The 19,917-nt window shown below is 41.5% G+C and overlaps 3 protein-coding genes across 4 annotated transcripts; all 3 read right to left on the reverse strand.

The window, feature by feature from the left end:
* Nucleotides 1-340: 340 nt before the first annotated feature.
* On the reverse strand, nt 341-7,413 carry sh3bp5la (SH3-binding domain protein 5-like, a). 2 transcript variants are annotated; one of them, XM_051075908.1, is made up of 7 exons: nt 7,313-7,396; nt 6,704-7,032; nt 6,072-6,134; nt 5,334-5,462; nt 4,063-4,227; nt 3,256-3,429; nt 341-2,462 (listed from the first exon to the last, which is right to left on the reverse strand). In XM_051075908.1, the coding sequence occupies exons 2-7, from the start codon at nt 6,941-6,943 to the stop codon at nt 1,923-1,925; spliced, it is 1,311 nt and encodes a 436-aa protein (XP_050931865.1). In that variant the 5' UTR covers nt 6,944-7,032; nt 7,313-7,396; the 3' UTR covers nt 341-1,922. The 2 variants fall into 2 exon arrangements, with proteins under 2 accessions (XP_050931865.1, XP_018555503.1); XM_018699987.2 differs by having other exon boundaries at nt 6,704-7,413.
* Nucleotides 7,414-8,473: 1,060 nt separating this feature from the next.
* Nucleotides 8,474-12,116, reverse strand: mgat1a (alpha-1,3-mannosyl-glycoprotein 2-beta-N-acetylglucosaminyltransferase a). Its single transcript, XM_018700075.1, has 3 exons — nt 11,865-12,116; nt 10,047-10,979; nt 8,474-9,826 (listed from the first exon to the last, which is right to left on the reverse strand). The coding sequence occupies exons 2-3, from the start codon at nt 10,677-10,679 to the stop codon at nt 9,128-9,130; spliced, it is 1,332 nt and encodes a 443-aa protein (XP_018555591.1). The 5' UTR covers nt 10,680-10,979; nt 11,865-12,116; the 3' UTR covers nt 8,474-9,127.
* Nucleotides 12,117-12,957: 841 nt separating this feature from the next.
* On the reverse strand, nt 12,958-19,442 carry rnf183 (ring finger protein 183). The gene is made up of 3 exons (XM_018700045.2): nt 18,992-19,442; nt 13,742-18,339; nt 12,958-13,648 (listed from the first exon to the last, which is right to left on the reverse strand). The coding sequence occupies exon 2, from the start codon at nt 18,272-18,274 to the stop codon at nt 17,297-17,299; it is 978 nt and encodes a 325-aa protein (XP_018555561.1). The 5' UTR covers nt 18,275-18,339; nt 18,992-19,442; the 3' UTR covers nt 12,958-13,648; nt 13,742-17,296.
* Between the last annotated feature and the right edge of the window lie 475 nt (nt 19,443-19,917).

Here is a 19,917-nt window from a genome sequence, read left to right on the forward strand (position 1 = left end):
AACGCAGCAGCCATCAGTCATTTCTACAACACTGGTCATCTATTAAATCAAGGCCCGTCGACTTATTTTATCTCCCTTTTGTGTCTTTTCCACCATTCAGCCTCTGCTCTTCCTCTGTCAGTTATTCTGAGATCGGCATCCTGCTTCATATTTATATATCTGCTGAATAATTGAGAGAAGGCTGGGAGAGACATAACCTCTCCCTCTGTCTTTCACCATCCCTCTTCCTGTATCTGTAAAACAAGAATTCACATCCTATCCTGCCTCCGGTCACACAAATCTGCATTAAGTTCTACAAGATAAAGTAAATATGAAAATACGGGAATCACAGGAGCCCGGGAAGTATGATCTGTTTTATTGATTATAGATATGACAATGCATAAATTGGAAACAGCGTGTGACAGTCTGACTAAATCACAAATACCATTAAAAAGAGTGAAAACCAATTGTTAAGACAGAAGTGAAGGTGAGAGGTGTTACGGATAAACTGCAACAATAATAATTTAAACACACACAGTAATCTGTGGGTATCCAGAACATCTGTACAACTAAATTGTCAAATATTCAAATCAGCAACACATGTAACTGTACATGTCAATATTTTCCAGCTTTGTAATAATTACATACATTTACAAGTCATTTCTTGACTTTGTTATTTTGCGTCATACACTTTGACAATCAAAGTACAATATTTTAAAAGAAGAATATACAGAAATCAAAACAACAAAAAAATCATAGCTCTTCAAGTCTCATCAGACAGTGCTCAGGTGAGTCAGATTATTAAAAATCATTAGAGGGCACTCAGTTGTTCTGTAAATTGTTCTTAACAGAACTACAGAGGAGTTTACAACAAAATACCACTCATACTAAATTGGTTACTTGTCCTGTGTCAAGGCACACTTCAAATTACAACCAAAAAAAGGCAAACAAGAGGAAATGGATTTTCTCCCAAAGAAATCTACTTATACAAATGTAAACAATATCCAAATAATACAATTTTGAGAAAGGCTTTTGCATCAAAAGATTACAGCATAACAACATAAAAAAGAAAACCTGGCTGAGCTTTATCATTTCATTGTGTGTCAGTGTTTGTTTCAGCATATAGCCCTGAATACATGTCATAAATGTCTGTTGAAATAGCTAACTAGGAGTGCATGCTGTCAGAGTGGAAACAGTCAAACGGAGTCTTTACCATCTTCAAACTCTACTCTGTTCGCTCTAGCCACCATTTCAGGAATTTTCAAAAAACGCATTCTCTCGTGCCAAAAGTAACAAAAGCACTACTTGCAGCATGTTACGGGGGAAAAAAAATACATGAAATGTGAATTTCAACATGCTTTCACTCTGCACTGACAGAATCGTTTTTGTCATTTTTCCCTGCTAACTAACTCAATGAGGGTGGATAGGAGCTGGGATCTCATGTGTATCGAAAGACCCTGCGACCCATCTACCTTGAAGCAATCGCTGATAAGACTCGACATGACTGGAAGGGAAACAGTGGAGGTTTTTATTTTTTTCCAGTGTCACTGTTCAAACGGGGCTTTTGGTCTTTGTTCGCTGTTCGTTCATGCTCAAGGAACAAATTCAACCCAGAATCCCTTGGAGGGAGTGAATGTACAGTATACATATCCCGGAGGGATGTAAGCTCTGTAGATTCCAGTAGTGTTCTAACTAGGCTGCAACGTTAACTGTGATCAGTGTCAGCTTTAGAATAATGTGTTGTCAGTCAACATAAGTGTGCTTATTTACACCAAGTATCATACACCTACTACTGCATCACGCCAGTTCTAGATTTGCAGCAAATATACTGTCTCATACTTTGGTTGGTACCTATGTGTTACAGAAATTTAACCTAATTTGTATTTTTTGATTTTTTGACATTGTATTTTGCAGTGTTTGTAGCAGTTATTTGTACGACAGCCTCACAAACTGAAGCTTCTGTGGTGCTGTTTGTAGAACTGCTGCTGGCGCTCTTTGGCGGTTGTTTCCGACAGCTTGTCTCTTCTGTCTATCACTCCGCCTCTATCTTTCTCCCCCTCATCCCCAGTTACGCTCCCTACATCGCTGAGATCCCCGAGGTGCTCAATGGAGTCATATTTCTCCAAGTCGGAAGCGATGGTCTGCAGGCTGAAGACTGAGAGGGAATCCGACCCCGCTCGCTCCCGCTCCTTTTCATTCTCCTTCTCCTTGTATTTCTCCACCAGATCAATGGCAGCATCCACTCGATCTTTCCCAGTTGCACCTCCACCGCAGGCTCCGCCTTCTTCTTTGATGTCGGACTCAGCTCCAACGGGGGGGCTGCGCCCTCCGCACACAGTGGGGCGTCCTCCCCCGGCCTGGTCCCTCTCCCTCTGAGCATGGATCTGCTCGCTGATTTGCTCCAAGTTTCGCAGGGCGATGGAGTAGCGGGTCTTCACTTTGGATACGTGCTGCTCCAGCTGCAGCACTTTGGTCTTGTGCTCCTGGAGTCACAGAGAGGGCACAGCAACTTTCTTCATCAATTACTTGATTGATTTTATGCCACACAGAAAAATTAACTATCAATGACCTCTAGTAGATCTTTAAGACACAGAATATATGACAGAATTTCTGCCAACTCAGCAGCAGATTTACAACAATGGCTGGATTAAAAAAAAAAAAAAACATCAAATGAATCATGATTTTTATTTGAATGAGCCAATACTGATCCTGAGCTCCATCTTTGTATTTTATCCTCTGCACATTAAATGTGTACAACCCCACTAAATTATATGTAAATGCGTAAACGGTGGAAATAGAGTAATTAAAACGTACCAAAAAAGTAGTATAGATAATAGTTGCCTATATGAGCTGCTTTGAGTCATGACAGTCCTGTAATCTGTTTTTATGCAAGTGTTATCCATGTAGTCTGCAATTTCCAAAGGAAATAAATATCTCGTATAACAGGGAATGTGTTTACAATTTAGCCAACAATATGCAGTTTACACAGTTTTAATGCAAGGAAATAACAGCACTGCTCACTTAGTGAAAGAAATTCAAGCTCCAGTGATCAACTCTGAGAAGTGCTTTACGTAACATTGGTATTTATCTGAAAGAACTAAATCATCAAGAATCAAATCAAACTGAATCAAAATTAAATCTGGAAAATATGGAAATGAGCACTTTCCTTGTGAAAATGGGAAACTGGAAGCAACTATGTGCAGGACACACTGCACAGAGGATCTTCTATGTACTTTTATAAACAAACTACTACTGGGCTCTGTGTGTGCACATTACCTCCAGTATGTGGTTAAACTGGGCCTTGAGCTCAAAGTAAGGTTTGGATTTCAGGATGACTCTTTTGAGGGACTTCTGCAGCATCTGAACCCGAGCCTCAGCTTCCTGACAGGCGTGTGTGACACGCATATGCTCCCTCTCGCTGCGGAGTCGCTCCTCCTCTGCTTCGTTCACCTGAGAGAGACGATAGAAGACTTTAATGTATTTCTATATAATTTCTCCTTAAATTGTTGAAGTTTCCAAGACTGTATTGCTCATTCACCTAGTTGCTGTACATATGATAAGATAAACCACAAGGTAATATCCTTAAGCTGAGCAAGTTTCTTGTTTAATTTTATGTCACCATCCACCTGTCCTGTGAATGTTTTCTTTCACTGTAAGGCATGCATTGTCTCATGTGAGACACCACAGACATCCAGCACCTACTGCACATGGTCCCTCACCATCTGTCTATTGTGTCTAATTATAACCCATTAACAGTCAGTTTATGAATGTGTCCGAGGCTGCCAAATATCAGTATCACTAATCTACATTCATATATTTTACACATAGAGACACACAGAGCGGGCAGCAGAGTAGAGAGTCTGTGGAGGAGAACAGACTCTCTGGCTGAGACAGCAGCCCCTGCTCCCAAACCAGCCCCTCCTTCCTCTACCAGCTGTGCAGTCAATCCACATCAGCAGAAAGAGGGAGGATGATAATTAACAAAAAACAAGTAGCAGTATTGATGAAAATCCTGATTCTATCCATTCCTAATTATGATGCCATTCTCTTATGCTATGTCTACCTTCTGGTTTTTTCAATTACCTTGGCGGTAGCGTGGTTGAGCATCTCCTGCCAAGTGGGATCCAGGGTGTTCTTGCCATCGGCCATCAGGCCCTGCTCTGCCACGTAGACCATCTCCCTGGCAGCTGTGTGCATGGAAACTGCTCTCTCGTAGCTCAAAGCTGCCTTCTGGGTCTCCTGCTGTGCCTACAGGGGGCAGACAAATGTATTACATTCTACAGAAGTGGAGTATGACAAGGACACGAACCCTTGTTCTGTAAACTCCAATTACAATCAGATCTCTGTGAAACAAAGCAAGCATCTTGTATCCAGACTGTGTGTTGGCCTATATCCAGTTAAAACAGACTGCAGTTCACAGTTCACACATATTGACAATGATGAGCAGGATCACACTCGATGACAAGAAGTCATTTTCTTTAGAGAAGACAAAACCTTTAATGAAAGACACTGGTGAAGGATGGACTGCTGAAAACATTTTGTCTTCTGTACGTAAAGTGACTTCTTGTCATTGACTGCGACCCTCCACTGTCATCATTAGTTAACATAATAAGGACAACACACCACTTTATCTGGGTGCGGTGGAAACTCAACATGAAGATGACAAATCACTGCAATACAGAAAAGCTGAGACCATCAAAACCTTGTCCACATTGTTTGTCATAGGTGGAGAACAATGTGTGCAGCATGCTTATAACGCTATATGCACACTGGAAACAACTCTGGAAAATCTTCAGTGAAGTCTAGAATACACTACGCTAAACTACATCTGTGGATAAATGCATCCCTGACCACCTCCAGATGCTGTCTCAACAGATTCTAGTTTTTCCACAAAGTATTTTGGGAGCTACTCTTGTATTTTATAGCTTTACACTTCTGATCACCTCACCCCAAGATGCATTTCAGTGCTAAACATGAAGACGACCAGAAAGCAATGAAATACTATTAACTTTGTTGCACTTACAGTATTTGGTTCATGCTGATTTACAGCAACTAATTACAGGCAAGACAGGTAAAACTGTTTATTCTTGCTCTCAGCAGAATTCATAGATCTGGTAGGGATTAAGTTCCTGGTCTAGGGATACTTCTGATGGCCTCGCTTACATTACATACAGGTTTCTTCCTGTTAAAAGTTTTTCCTCTCCACAGTCACCAAGTGCTTTCTCAGTGTGGAAACTGTTGGCTTTTTCTCTATAATATTGAAAAGGTTTCGACTTTACTCTTTTAAGCAACAATATTATAAACACATAGGACACATGTAAATGTTTTCAGACACACACTTTGTTTGTGTATACCTCTTTTGCAAGACGACGAGCCTCATAGTATGGTCTTGCTTTCTCTATGCAGCTACCGAGCTGAGAGCTCTGAGCATTCAGCTTCCTGGCAGACTCTGTTAGGATCTTCCGGTACCCTGATCTGGCATCCTGTATGGTTAATGCATGAAAATGACAAGATTAGATTTACCTGTAATGGAATGACTGATTAGATTCTACACAGGGGAATGGCTGGATGTGAGCAATCAATTCACTGAGTGTCAAACAATCGGCACTGATACATTTTCCATTTTAGGAGTTCTGCATAGAAGAAATGGAAAACAAAATTATCATATTGATTAGCACCCTCAGCGTGGACTAATAAAATATTTAGCAACAGAGACTCAAACAAATCCCAGGGTGGTAATAAATGTTTTTTCACACTCCTCATGAGTTTTGTTTTGTCAAAATCAAAAGAATTTTATTTAATCTATTCGCCATATTTATCAGTTGTGTGGGAAAACTTAACTGAAATAAAATGGGTGAAGTGTATAGTTCTACTACAGCTGCAACTAACAATTATTTTTATTAGCACTTATTCTTCCAATTACTTAGTTTATAAAATGTCAGAAAAAGTGACACGTCAAAATTTGCCACACCCAAAACTGAAGGATGTTCAGTTTGCAATGATACAATGCTGGAACCAGTTTGGCATTTTTGCTTGATGAGTGACTAATTCATTATCAAAACAGTTCAGTTTGAGCACTAATTTCTACTTACATCCAGCTGCAGTTCTAATCTGTTGATTTCTGCACTGGCTTCATTAAGGTGCTCCAACTCTTCCTGTGGGAAAAAGTAAAACAGTGTACTGCTTAAGCCTCCTGTGAACAACTACGAATAATAAAAGGGGGAAACCTTATTTTAAGTTCCCCTGTTTAGCATATATAAGAGGTATATGTACATTCAATTTATGACACACTTTAATGTAGCTGTAAGCAGATATTAGTGTTTCTTAATGTACTTCTCAACAATTACAGTTTCTCTTCTAGACACACATAAAACAATTAGTATTCATAGGAGAAGTTATGATTCCCAACAAATACTGCACATGATAAACACTGTCCTTGTAGCTGCAGAATAAGAAACTATATTCAAGCCATTTGGAGATGAGATTTCATACTTTTTAATATCTTCTAAGGTCTCTTTCTGAGGAAACTGAACTCAGTACTTTTTAAGACTCAGCTTAACTCTGCCCAAAGTGGGCCCGTTATAACAAGATCGTGGTAACTGAAATTACACTCATAAACAAAAAATACTTGGTCATTAAAGCCTGGCTGGTAAATACGTTCACCTAGCTTGGTGGAGGTTATGTTACCACTAAAAGGACACACATGAGCCGCTGGTTCTCATACCTGGATCCGGGGGTCCAATTCCTCTTCGTAGGGACTGTGTAATTGCTCTCCCACGCTTTTCTGTTTTTCACTTTCGCCTTCCCCGCAGGTGTCCCTGTGTGATGTCTCAAGTGTTGTTCCATTAGTTTCGGAAGCTTTGACCTCCTCATCCCCATCCGCACCGGGAATAACCTCCCTCCAATCCCCCGTATCTGACTCACCGGACCCGGCGGGACTCTCCCGCAAGTCGCCTGGCTCCATTCCGGGCCACACTGTATCGTTAGCAGCAACGTAAGCTGAGGCTTCAACGGCGGTGGTGATGGATAATTTACTGGCCCACAACCCCGACACTATCAACAATGTTTGAGTGTTATTAAGCAGGAGACAACTGGAAAATAATATAAGTGGTGGCTAGTGCTGGGGAGTTCCCAATCTGCCATATCAAATCACACTGAAACACGAACCCACCGGAGCTAGCCTAGCCTGCAGCTTCGCATGCTAACAGGCTAACGCCGTCAGTGAGAATTTAACGGCTGTTTTACGGCAAACAGGTGAAAACAGAGATGAAAAGTAAAAGGAGGTTCATCACTGTGTCCCCCAATACCACGTGTTTTTTCCTCCATCTCTTACCGGGTTTCCTTACTTTAGCTAGGCTAGCTAGCTAGCGGTCTCGGTTTCACATCATCACTACAAATGAGGTAAACAGACGACCACTAGCATATAGAGGGACGCTCTGCAACGTTTGAGCCAGGACGGCCACCGTAGACACTACCCACACTGTCGTTGATATGAGGGCGAAACTAGCTGACTCTGTCATGGGCGACTAGTGCCAAGGTAGTTTGCACAGGTAGTTTGTCATACGCCCTTATTGTCACTGTCTGTCTAGAAATCTGTTTCATATCACCCATTAACATTGTAGTTTTCTGTTTTCTGGCATGTATCATATGCCTAGTTGTATGCAAAGGTTTAGGTAATTTAAAGATTTTGTTGAGCCAAAAGAGGGCAAATACAGAGCAAACAGCCTTTCTTCAAATATTTGCAAGTGCAAAGGTTTGGGCACCTTACTCACTCAGTCCTTAGTAACTCCCTCATGGGGGAGGAAATTCTGGTTTGGAGTTGTGTGGCAGCCACTGACGCAGGAAACATTGCACATAAGAGGGGAAGAATGGATTCCGTTAAATATCAGTAAACTCTGGATGCAAATGTCTTGCAGTCAAGAAAGTGAAAATGAAAAGAGGGCAGGACAAGACAAAAATGCAAAGCAGCCCTCAAAATCCTCCATGAACTACTTCAGAGAACACAAGCTGAAGCGTGAAATCTGTGAGTAGATCTTAAACATGCTGTGGATGCAAGAAAACCCCTAAAAATATCTCATAGGATATATCGCAAGGAAGTGGGTGAACTCAAGAGCAGAAAGACTGTTCTGCACATTCCACATTTACTGTTAACTTGTGCAACTAGTGCAAATTTTTAACATCACTTTGCTGCAGGGGTTGCATTAACTTCTTTTCATTAGCTGTTTAGCCACTGTAAGTTATATTCTGCTTCTGCTTTTCTGACCCTTCATTGAAGCTACATCATATTTACACCTAAATGTTTATACCAATGGACCCCTCTTTTTAATGGCTACATCAGTATCATATTGCATTTTTTCCTGCCTCACATATTTGGGATAATGATAGAGGATATTATTACCCAGTTATACTGTAACACATACAATCCCATGAACTCAGGGCATAGTACTCTTTCTGTAAAGGTTAACTGAATAAAGTAACTGATTATAAGCAAAAATGTGTATTGATTTTTTTTATTCCAAAAATATACAAACACACAAATGTTGTAGTGTGCAAGGTAACAAACCTGCAAGAAGTACAACAACGAGGAATCATTTCTCAAAATTATTTGAAATTAAAATACAAGCAGGAAGAACTGATTTTTGACAAAAACAAAGACAATAAAACGATAGATTATACTGCATTTATGACCAGTCACCAACACCATAAGCAACCATACCACAGACTGTGATTTCATATTTATACCAGACATAAACAGTTCACAGAGGCTACCAGAAATTGCAAATAATTTAAACAAAAGTGGCAAATTACGTAATTGCATTGAATGCATTGATGAATGTCATGTGCACAATTAGCATAATAAAAAAATAGATCTCTGGTGAATCACAGCAGTTTTGTCTAACAAACTGTTTAGGCTGTATCCTACACTGTAAGAAATGTTTTGGATTAATGAAAAAGACCTGAGTAGTATTGGCAATGATCCCTATACTAGAAAGAGGGACAATCCACTCTGCATTATCAAGGACAATGAACTCGAGTACATATCATTCAATCCAAAAGGAAGTTTAAAGACATCACTCTTTGGTCTGGAATGCTCTCCCCATTTAGAGATTACAAAAAGGCTACTGCACATAGGCTTTCTCACAGATCATCAGCTCCAAGTGGGGTCATACTGGGTCCATCCTGGAGGAGGGGCTAAAAAGATTCTCCTTCCTCTTGAGATGAAACTGACAACTCCTCTGTATCCTGTTCTTGGGACTCCAGACTTCAAGTCATCCATGACTCCCAGGTTTTTGGCCAGCATTTTGAAACTGTCCTTACTTGAGTATTGAAGGCGGAAGGGCCCGGGTCCTTTTAGTTGCCCCTGCTTAACATCTTCATATTTAACCACGGGAGCACTGTAAACTTCCTTCTCAAAAAAATCTCTGTATGTCTCCTCCTTCAAGTAACTGAGGTCTAACTTGGTAAAAGGCACAAATTCGGTATTCAGTTTAATATAACGCAGGTACTTGTCAAAAAACTGACCTAGACTCACACCTTGTCGGCCAAATGTTAAAGTCCGTGAGATCTCTGGGCGGATGCAGGCGCGGTTGCGGCGCTGCTCTGGTTGACGCATCCAGTCGTCCCAGAATGAAGCAGGCCACTTAGGCTCCAGCTCCTCCCACACCTCCCTGAGGAGCATCCACCCCAAACCAGGAAAGAAGTCTGTCCTGTAGAGCAGGTTAGCCTTGCCAGGATCCACATAGCCATCCCTGCCATTGTCATTCCAGGCTGACGCACACCACAGACTGGGGTCAGATTTCAGGAGTGGCAGCAAAGCTCGGAAGTACTCAAAGAAGTCTGGCGCCACCTAGAGTAGCAGATGAATTATTCAGTTTGTGTGACACATGCCAAGAAGTTAAATCAATTGTTTTAGGGATATGACAACTTATCAGCAGTAAAATATCAAACCAATGCAATACTTATCAACTCATTTATAAAAAAAATGAACCTTTTAAATGTATCAGTAAGCTTTCATGTGTGAGCATTAACAGGAGAAAACTGATCACAGTAACTGCCAATATGGTTACCTCCAAGTCATCCTCTACAATCACAACAGAGGAATGAGAAAGGGTCTTGAATACTTGGTTGAGAGCCCAGCGGTAATGCCTGGAGATTTTGTAGTAACCCTGAAACTTCTTGTGCTCTGGTCGCACAGCGATGTCTGACAAGTCTGGCTGTTTGAGGTGAGTAACTTGATTTCCATAAGAACGAATGACCTCAGCAGTCTCAGCATGTCCACAGTCCTGACTCACTATGACTGGGTAAAGCTCTGCTGATGGACGGTGCTGCAGGAGTTTGTCCAAGCAGCGCCTCACGGTGACCCTGTTACAGGCAATAACCAGGATAGGAATGACAGGGTCATGGGGGACTACAACCTTCGGTTTGTTTTTGTTTGATGGCTCCCACAGTGACTGGTGACTCTGGATCTGCATCAGGATTTCTTTCTGCAGCTGAAGCTCTGCTTCGAATGTGTCCGCCATTCGAAGCACATCTCCCACCACATCATTAGTGGGCCTTTCAACCACTTGGTTATGGTGTTGGCCGGGCTCAGCCGGCTGCCCAGGTGGAGGTCTGCCCCACAGCAGAAGCACCAGTATGGCGTTCCAGGTGATAAAGAGGAACGTACCACAGAGAATGAGGGAACTTCTCTTGCGGAGCATGGCCCAGAAACTCAAAGAGAGGGAGGGGGGTCGGGAGGACAGGGTCTGAATAGAAGGACGTGTCCTTGTTACAGACAATAGGAATGGGATATGGGATGGGCAGCCTGTGTATCATCACAAGTGCATGATCAAATATGCAGTGTTACACCTTGTTGGCTCACTGTGCAGTTGCTAAAATAATGAAGACACAATATAGTGTCAATGGAGGTGATGATGGATGAAATATGATGAGGGGCAGGATTCATCCTGGACCAAAGTTGTGATTCTGGCAATTCCTTAGCTTTCAATATCCTTTTCCATCTGAAATAACAAGAACATAATGTACTTTAAGCAAACAAAAGCTTGCAGAGCTGCAACAATTACTCAATCAATCAGTCGATAAACTGAAAATTAATATGCAACTATTTTGACAATTGTACAATTGTTCCAAGTTATTTTGTGTAACTGTAATGGATATTTTTCACAATTTTCCCACATTATATTTGGGCTGCAACTAACGATTACTCTAAATATTAATTATTCTGAGTATTCATTTCTCAATTAGGAATCCAAGCGTAAGTCTTCAAATGTCTTGTTCTGTTTGACCAAAAGTCCAAAAACCCACAATATATTAGGGTTACCGTAATATATGATGAATGACAGCAAACCCTGCCATCTGAGAGGCTGAAACCTGAGAATGTGTGGGATTTTCCCACAATTTTTTCCTTGAAAAACGACAGAAACGATTTATTGACTAATAAAACAGATGCATACCATATTTCTGTCGATCAACTAATAGATCAATCGCCTTATTGTCTCAGCACTACACTATATGGACCAAATGATTACTCGAGAGAATAATTAACCGATAATGCAAACCATAAATACGTGTAGCAGTTTTAAAAGGTTGCAATAATTAGTGACAACAGCGTGCAACTGGCACAAAAACGGACCGAAACCAGGAAACCGAGTAATCAGAGGCTAATTTCCATTTCGAAGGAAGTTCGTGTGAGCTGTAGTGATGAATCACCTAACTGACTCGGATCGATTTTCTCTTATCACCTGTGGCTGGCTCGTCAATGAAGCCAAACGACGAGTTATTCGGACTAAGAAATAACTATTAATACAGAGTTTCGACCACCCTGCCGCTCGACAGATGTAAATACTGAAGCTTTGAGGAAGAGCGTGTAAAAAATTAGCCCTTACCGTAACAGTGTGGCCACTTCGTCCTCCTGTGGCCATATCTTCCCCTCGTTTCTTCGATGACAACCAGCAAAGTTAAACGCCACAAACCGAGAGTACGGGTGGAACCGGTGGAAAACTGCCTTCTCCCTGTAGTTTGAAAGCAACTTAACACCCCTGTAGTTTTTCTTGTTTCTCACAAGACTGGAAAAGGAGGAGGAGAAGGAGGAGAAAAGTAACACGACGACTTCCTGGGTAGAGAGGGGGAAGTCCCGCCCTAACTGTCACCTTGAGAAATTACACAACACTTCGACGTCTCAGCTGCTCTCTGTGGAGCTCATTACAAAAACAGCGGCTTTTGATGTCTGTAAAGATTTATTGTCTGCTTTCACACACCGTGGCTTCGACATATGGTAATGAAGAGACAGGGAGGGAAGTAGGTTTTAAGTAAATATAGAGCTAGTTACAGTAACAATACCCCTTTTATTTCTCATTTGGCTGCAGGGAAATTAATGCATTTGCATCTGTCTCAGGGGAGGAAACTAAGGCAAAACGTGTTCTGTTCGTTTGTCTACCTACAAACAGTAGCTATAATAGTGTAGGCAAATTAAATGTTTTGTGGATTTTTGAAATGAAAAGAAGTAAGCACAACCTGTAAAGCAAACAGTCTGTCTGTAGTTACGTTGGAAATATATTCTTATTTACCACAATAAAAATAGCAATACAACACAGTAAGCAGCCTAAAATTACTAAAATATCACATGTAAAATTAATTATTATGCAGAAAATGCCCCCTGTGACTGTTATGTTATTATATGTTAAATTGATGTGGAAGTAATAATTTACTGTTGTAGCTGGTTGAGATGGATCTGATATTGACTGTTTACCATTTATTCATTTGTAAAATAACCAGTGACTACAGATGCCAAATAGACGTAGAGTACTAAAAAAATATACAACGTAGTGAAGTATAGAAGTATAAAGTACCAGAAAATGGGAATACTGAAGTTCCTCAACACTGCACCTAAGTAGGCCTATAGCACTTGTGTAAATGTATGTAGTTAGATTCCACCACAGCCAATAGCCCAGTATGATAACATAAAACTGTCAGACGATATTTAGCTTGATAAGAGAACTTTTACTCAGTGATAGCAATCACAACTTTCAATCTTACATCCTTTAAACTGTAAGTAAAATATAAATGTCAGTGGCCTTAAACTGACACTGAATATTTGTGAGGCGTCACAGTTTTATTCCAGTAAGACCTTCAGGACACAAGTGAAAGAACAAATACAAATCTTTCAGTTATTCCATCACATCTACAGTATACAGTTTTTACTCAGACTTGATTTGAATATTACCATTGTGAGATTTTATACCCCTCCAAAGAGACATTTTACTCTGAAGCATTTGCTAAATAAGTTTTTGTGCAAAACATGCAGGGTAAGCTCAAAAATAAAATGCACTGCTATTATTTGAACTACCCACCAGGTAAAATGTAAAAATGTAGGACTTGACTTGTTACAATAGGATATCGCTTACTTTTCCTTTAGTACTGAAGCAAAAAGAAATAGCCTGACCTAAAAAAAACAACCAGCTGTTTTCTTGTATCACTGGGTTGAAGTCCAAATGTTGCATATTGTGAAAGCCTGGTAAAAATCAATAAATAAGGTTGGATCACAGTGTGTAGTTTTGGTGCTGAGGCCTTGGACTCTGTCTCAGTCAGGTCTGTCCTCAGTGATCTTCTGTCCACAGCAGGAGTTGTCCCTGGAGGAGGTGAGGGCAGTGGGGCTGATCTGGCCATTTGCCTGAAAGAGGGGATGATTTCATATAGTCTGTTGTAAATGACATGTTGTATATTATATATTCTATTTTTAAAATGATCCAATCACAACATTCACCTGCAGGGCATCGTTTTTGATTATTTTCTGATCCTGATGCTGTGGCCCATCATCAGGGCTGGACTTCCACAACACCGCCAGCCTTAAAAACATAAATTGTGACACCAGAGCTCTCAAAGATAAGCAGGTTCTCTTCAGCGTTGACCAGCCTGTCAAGACGATAGACGATAATTGTCCTGCATTTTCCATAAAACATGAGGACGTTACGGACACTTTCAAAACACCAGCCGGGAATTCACCGACTTCCTTAACAAATACTATTTTACAGATATCAGCAGCATATGTTTCAAATTTAATCACTTGGATCATTTTAGAGCATGTATCTAGTCCAGGCAGGTTACATGTCAGTCGGTGCGCCAGCTGACGCACCAGCGCGTTCTGGACGCCAGGCGCAGCTGAGTGCGCGCCCCCTAGGGAGTACGAAAGTTTCGGATAATGTGATTTATTAATTTCCCTTGAATCTTTTTTTCTCAACGATCCACCATCCACCTGGGGCGACTTATACGCCACCGTCAGTCCTCCTGCCATCACAACACGCTCTCCTTGTAGAAAAGCCTCCCACGCTGACACCTGGTTTGACCGGTTGCGCTCAGCTGGCGAATCGCGCAGCGTCCCGCCGGCCAGTCCGAGGCTGTACCCCGATGTGGCAGGCCGCTTGGTCGGCGGATTCCTGGTCCAGATATTTCCCCGACACCGGAGAACAGCAGACAGAGCAGAGGCGGAGGGAGTGGAAGCCATGGTGGTATAATAATATCCACAACAGACCCCTCTTCTGTTTTGGGGATTTTGTCGTTTTAAAGTTTCTAAAGTTCAAACTCTATCCAAGCTGGCACATAACGTATAAAGGTTAATTTGCGTAAGAAGAGGAGGGGGGGTCTTTTCTGGTCTGGTCCACAGGACCATATTTGCCTCGATAGTGCCAAAGGGAGGCTCATGGGGGTGTGTCTTTAGGCTATGGTGGAAAAAGTACTCATAAGTGATAAAAAATACAAGTAAAAGCCCTGCATTCAAGTACAAAAGTATTATCAGCAAAATGTATTGAGGTATCACAAGCAAAAGTACTTATACAGGATGACCTCTTTGAGTGTAACATGTGGTTACTGCTGCTGCATTGCGTAATTGGGTTATTATTGATGTATATGTCAAGTAGCATTTAAATGCTGTAGTTGGCCATGGTGGAGTAACTTTAGACTGTACTTTTGAATAGTAACATTTTTCATCGTGTTGTGTAAATGTGATGGAGCTTAACTATGGTCACGTGCTCAAGTAGATTACTGTAACCTTCAGCTTTGAGGTACTTGTACTTAACTTTTCAAAATGTTAATTTCTGCTGTTGTCTCATACTGCTCAATTCAGAGGGTAATGTTTACTTTTTACTTCACTTAACTGGTGTCTTTTCAGATTTGACCTCTAAGCAACCTACAATTTTCTTGTAAATAAACAGACTGTCAAAACTGAAACCAGTGATTTGCAACCCAACAGCCGACAGTTAGTGTCTAGGTGGGGCCCTTGGCTTGTCATGACAGTTTCTCCTAACGTGGTTTCATTTAAATAACTGTTCAAGGCCTAAAGAGATCAACAGCCCCAATATTTCACAAAAAAGCAAAGATACACTTTGTGTTGCAGAACTTTGTCATTTCTTCTTTCTGGACCACTGACCTCTGAGCCTTCGGAGAGGCCAGACCCCCTAGGCTGAGACCCACTGGACTAAACTGCCTAACTATATTTAAAGTAGTTAAAACAAGCTACATTAAATATAACAGTAAAATACTGCTTATTTTTTTGATGTACCAGTGTTAACAATCCAATCATGAAATATTATTATATATTTCATGATTGGATTGTTAACACTATATAATAACATTTTGTTTGCGGGGACCAACTCACTGTGGAATGATTTTGCATGTGACAACATTTTTTGTTTGTTTTTTACTTTTACAAATGCAGGACTTCTAATTGTAATGGAGTATTTTTACACTGTGGTATTGGTCCTTTAACTTAAGTAAAAGATCAGAGTACTTATTTTATGTAAAATCCAAATGAACTCCAGCTGTCAGATAAACAGAGTAAGGTATAACATTCCAGTCTAAAATGTAGTAGATTACAAGTATTATGTGGTCTAAAAAGGAAATAGTCAAATAATGTAATAATGTAAAGTACCTGAAAACTGTACTTGAGTAAATGTACTTAGTTATCCTTCTCTACTTTCTTCGGCGGGCATGCAGGTGTAGTGTAGTGTAGTGTAGTGTAATAGTCTGTATTTTAGTTATTGTTAAGTTAAGTTATTGCTGCATACTGGCTCTTTGTTTTTCCATATGTCACTCCGACACATTTTTTTAGCTTGCGTTTAAGTCAGCTGCTGAATGCTGAGTTGTAACATTTGGCCTAAAATGTCAGACAGACTTAAAATCTGACTGGGCCCATTTTCTCTTCTGTCACTCCTGCAGAGTTTGTTGTAGACTGTCATGACATTTGTAACATGTTTTGTCTTGCCCACATTAAAGTGTTGGCTGGCATTTTGCAAGTGATCACGTCTCATCTCATTGTCAAAATATACAACATGACTCCCTGAGTGAGCCAGAAAAGAAGAAAAAAAAAAAAGACGGTAAAGACACTCCTGATGCTGTCAAACAGGTTTGCCAGCCTCAAAGCAGAGAGGAAGCCACCCTGTTAATAACTACTGTTTACACCACTAGAGGGTATCAGGTGTCTAAAGAAGCCATGCCAGTCTGAGACCTGTTTTGACTCCGTGGGGGACAAACTACAGGAGAATGGACAGGAGGTCCTCTGCATACCACAAACACTGATATATAAATAACTCAGAGAAGTTAAAAATAGAACACCCATTGTATAATTTCAAAATAATATATGAAAAACCCAGATTAGTTTATAGAAATAGAATTGTCATAATGTGTTTTGGAAATACTGAGCAGCGAGTTTTCAGTGTCTGATAAAAGGCTTTATTTGATGATCCGATGGGGAATAAAGTCAATTCTTATGAGGGAAAAGAGAAAATACTTGCAAATATATAAATCATCTATGGCTATGTACAATGAGCTGGTCTATACACAAAATTTGTAAGAACTAGAAACCCTGAACTGGCTATTGAGCTCAGTCTGATGCAATCAAAAGATACTCATGACTTCCATCAGAGTTTAGTGCATTTCAACATTTACAGCTTATTAATCATCATGAGCAGTTTCCTCACACAGAGTGTATTTCTGGCTTTCACAGTAATAAAATGTTCAGGAAATAACACAAAGGTAAAAAAACAAAAAACAACATGCAGTTTGTTTTGTTTCCTTCATGTGCAACTTTAATCCTGTCTGTTCTCTGTTTAAAAAATGTTGCTGTCCTCATTTTCCCTTCATTTCTTTACTTCACTGCATGAGAACCAGCTTGAATGTGTCCCAGTGCTTAGTACTTCCTTCACCATTACTCACCAAGAGGAAAAAAGGAAGGCAAGAGGATCATTGAGAATCACAACAAGTTTTTGTGTGATATTCTCTCCCTCCACTATGTCTCATGTCTACAGCCCGTTCCTTCTCCGCCCCTTCAGGGTTCATTCTCACTTTCTGGTGAATTGATCAACGTTTGGTTCCCATGATGAGCAGGTGGTGGGCGAATGGCCACGTTAGGTATGATCACAAAAGCCAGAATACCCACCAGCATGAGCGCCACGGTGATGGTGATGATGGACGCCACCACAGCGTAGTAGCACTGGTCTGAGCGGAACAGCCTGCGCAGGCGGCCTCTTACCCTGTTTGGAGGCCTGCCGACGTCCACCACGGTGGTTGGCGCTACTCCCTGCTCCATTGCACTCAAGTGGAGGTCACCACCTGCTGTCACCTGGGGATCCTGACTCTTTTTAGGCAGGGTGAGGATACTAGGCTTGGTGGGGCTGGTGGGAGGAGGATTCTTCAGGACCAGTTTGCCCTTGCTGCGCTTGAAGCGAATGGACAGCGCCCTCTGCATCTCTGGTGGGAGTTTGCCTATGATGTCCTGATTGTTGCCCAGCCGGGGCAGGTCCTGGCCATGGGGGAGCTCAGTCAGCTCACGGCACACAGGGCAGGTCAGGGTCTTGAGCTCAGGTGAGGTCACGTTGATGCGAGCGAGACACTCCAGACAGAAGGTGTGCCCGCACGCCAGCAGCTTCGGGGTCTTGAAGACGTTATCGTAGGAGCAGAAGCACACAGCGCACTCAGTGTCCTCCACATCATCTTCAGGGGGCTTCACCTTCCTCTGGTCGCTCTCCCCTTCTTTCCTGTCTCGCCTCCGGGCCTCCTCGCTCCTCCCGCGCTGCCTCCTCTCTCCCCCATACCTGTCTCTTTCTCTCCTCCTCCCTCTTTCCACTCTCTCAGAGTCGGTACTCCTAGATCGCCTCACTTTTGCAGGCTTCTCCCTCTTCCACTGGTCCTCCTTGCTGTTCCTCTCTTTCTGGTTGAGTTTTGGTTTGACGTTGGGGGCCTGTGTGGCTCCTTGACTCTGGCTCCGGCTCCCTTGGGGCCTGTGTCTCTCCCTGTCATCACTCATGTTGGAGAGATGATGTTAGAGGTAGAGTGCCAGCTGGAATCCGATTCCCAGTTTCCCAACTGGAGCTGTGGAAAATATAACCTTGGATGAGTTCATTGGTTCCCAGAAACTAGGCGAGCAAGTTACCTGCATAGTCATCATTACTGTTTCATGATGATGAAGCAATAATTCCTTATCTCTTGCTGTCATCTCCATTGTATTAAAATGCTGTGTTTGTTTAATAGGCTTTCCTGCACAGAAATAATCAGCAAACACATCTGTGGTGAGAACTGCAAGTGCCTCAGATGGATATTAGGTCATGAGGATTTTATGAGCCGTCTTGGTGGGCTGAAACCTGTAAAACTAAACCAGGGGCAACACAGGTGTGTGTCACTGCTTCATTGTTTTGAAATGTCATAGCAAACATTCCATCATACCAGTCGATCTCTCATAGTCACTCATTAACTTTTTAGATTTTAAGCTAGAGGAGGCTCATATTTTAACAGCTGTTTTTCTTCAAATTAGAAAATTAGAAAATCTAGTTTGACAATTTGCAACAAAGTTTAGTTACAGGTGTACAAGTTTCTGATATTTATGGATTTATGTGCTAAACTCTGAGTTCCCCAGGAAAAATCCTGCCTGTCTTATGACAGACAAAGACATATCTGATTGGACAAAATTTGCACATACACACACACACACACACACACACACACACACACACACACACACACTGACCTGCTGAGGTAGATGAACGTCGGATCACGTCGTCAGAGATGATCTGACCAGTAAAATAATCTGTGTGTTAGTGCAGTAAAAACCTGCACATCTCCAAACTTCATTACTAAAAAAAACAACTAAAACTTAACTCAAAAACTCTCAAATGTTTTTGTCTTGCTGCAGTCCCTGCTCTCCTCTTCTGTTAGTATCCTTCCTCTCATATCTTGTTGTTGAATTGTAACACAGCACTGCCTCCTCTGAAACCTCCTCCTTGCTGCCTCCAGCCCTCCCTTTTTTCTTCTCTCTCGTCAAACCAGTTGGACCAGCTGTCATGAGCCAGTGCTTTTTACAGCCTGTGTGAGATATGTAGATAACCAGGCCATTTCCTCAGACAGTTCTGTGCATCCACTCACACAGCAAAGGCTAGATCACACTGGCATTGCATTTTTACTTCAAGGCAGCACTGCCAGTGATTACAGCTCAGTTTGCTTTTTAAAATCAATCCCCCTTTGTTTTGTGTATCAATCTTTGTTGTTCAACTGAGTGTTCCATATCAGACCTGGTGTCAATGCCATGATTTTATGATCTGTGTGACTGTGTGAGATACAAATCAAGAAAAACAGTGGTGGCTGTTGGGAAAATTCCACTGTTGCTGCATAAAAACACAAGGGTACAGTGCTGTCAACACTGCACATATCAGGTCCTCATACCTGTCATACCTCGACCTGTCACCTTGTGGACTTACCACCCAAACAAGAACAACTACGTAGCTTAACCTTTTCTCACTGCACAGCCCTAGTTACTCACTTCATCTCAGCTTTTTGACTATATACGAATACATCCTGTCTAGGATAACAACTCATGACAGCACTGATTTAAATATTTCGCATTAAATATTAACATCATTAAAAACAGTGTCAAACCGCGCTTCCTGAAACTAAGTG

Source organism: Lates calcarifer, linkage group LG15 (assembly GCF_001640805.2).
Source record: "Lates calcarifer isolate ASB-BC8 linkage group LG15, TLL_Latcal_v3, whole genome shotgun sequence".
Classification (NCBI taxonomy): Eukaryota; Metazoa; Chordata; class Actinopteri; family Centropomidae; genus Lates; species Lates calcarifer.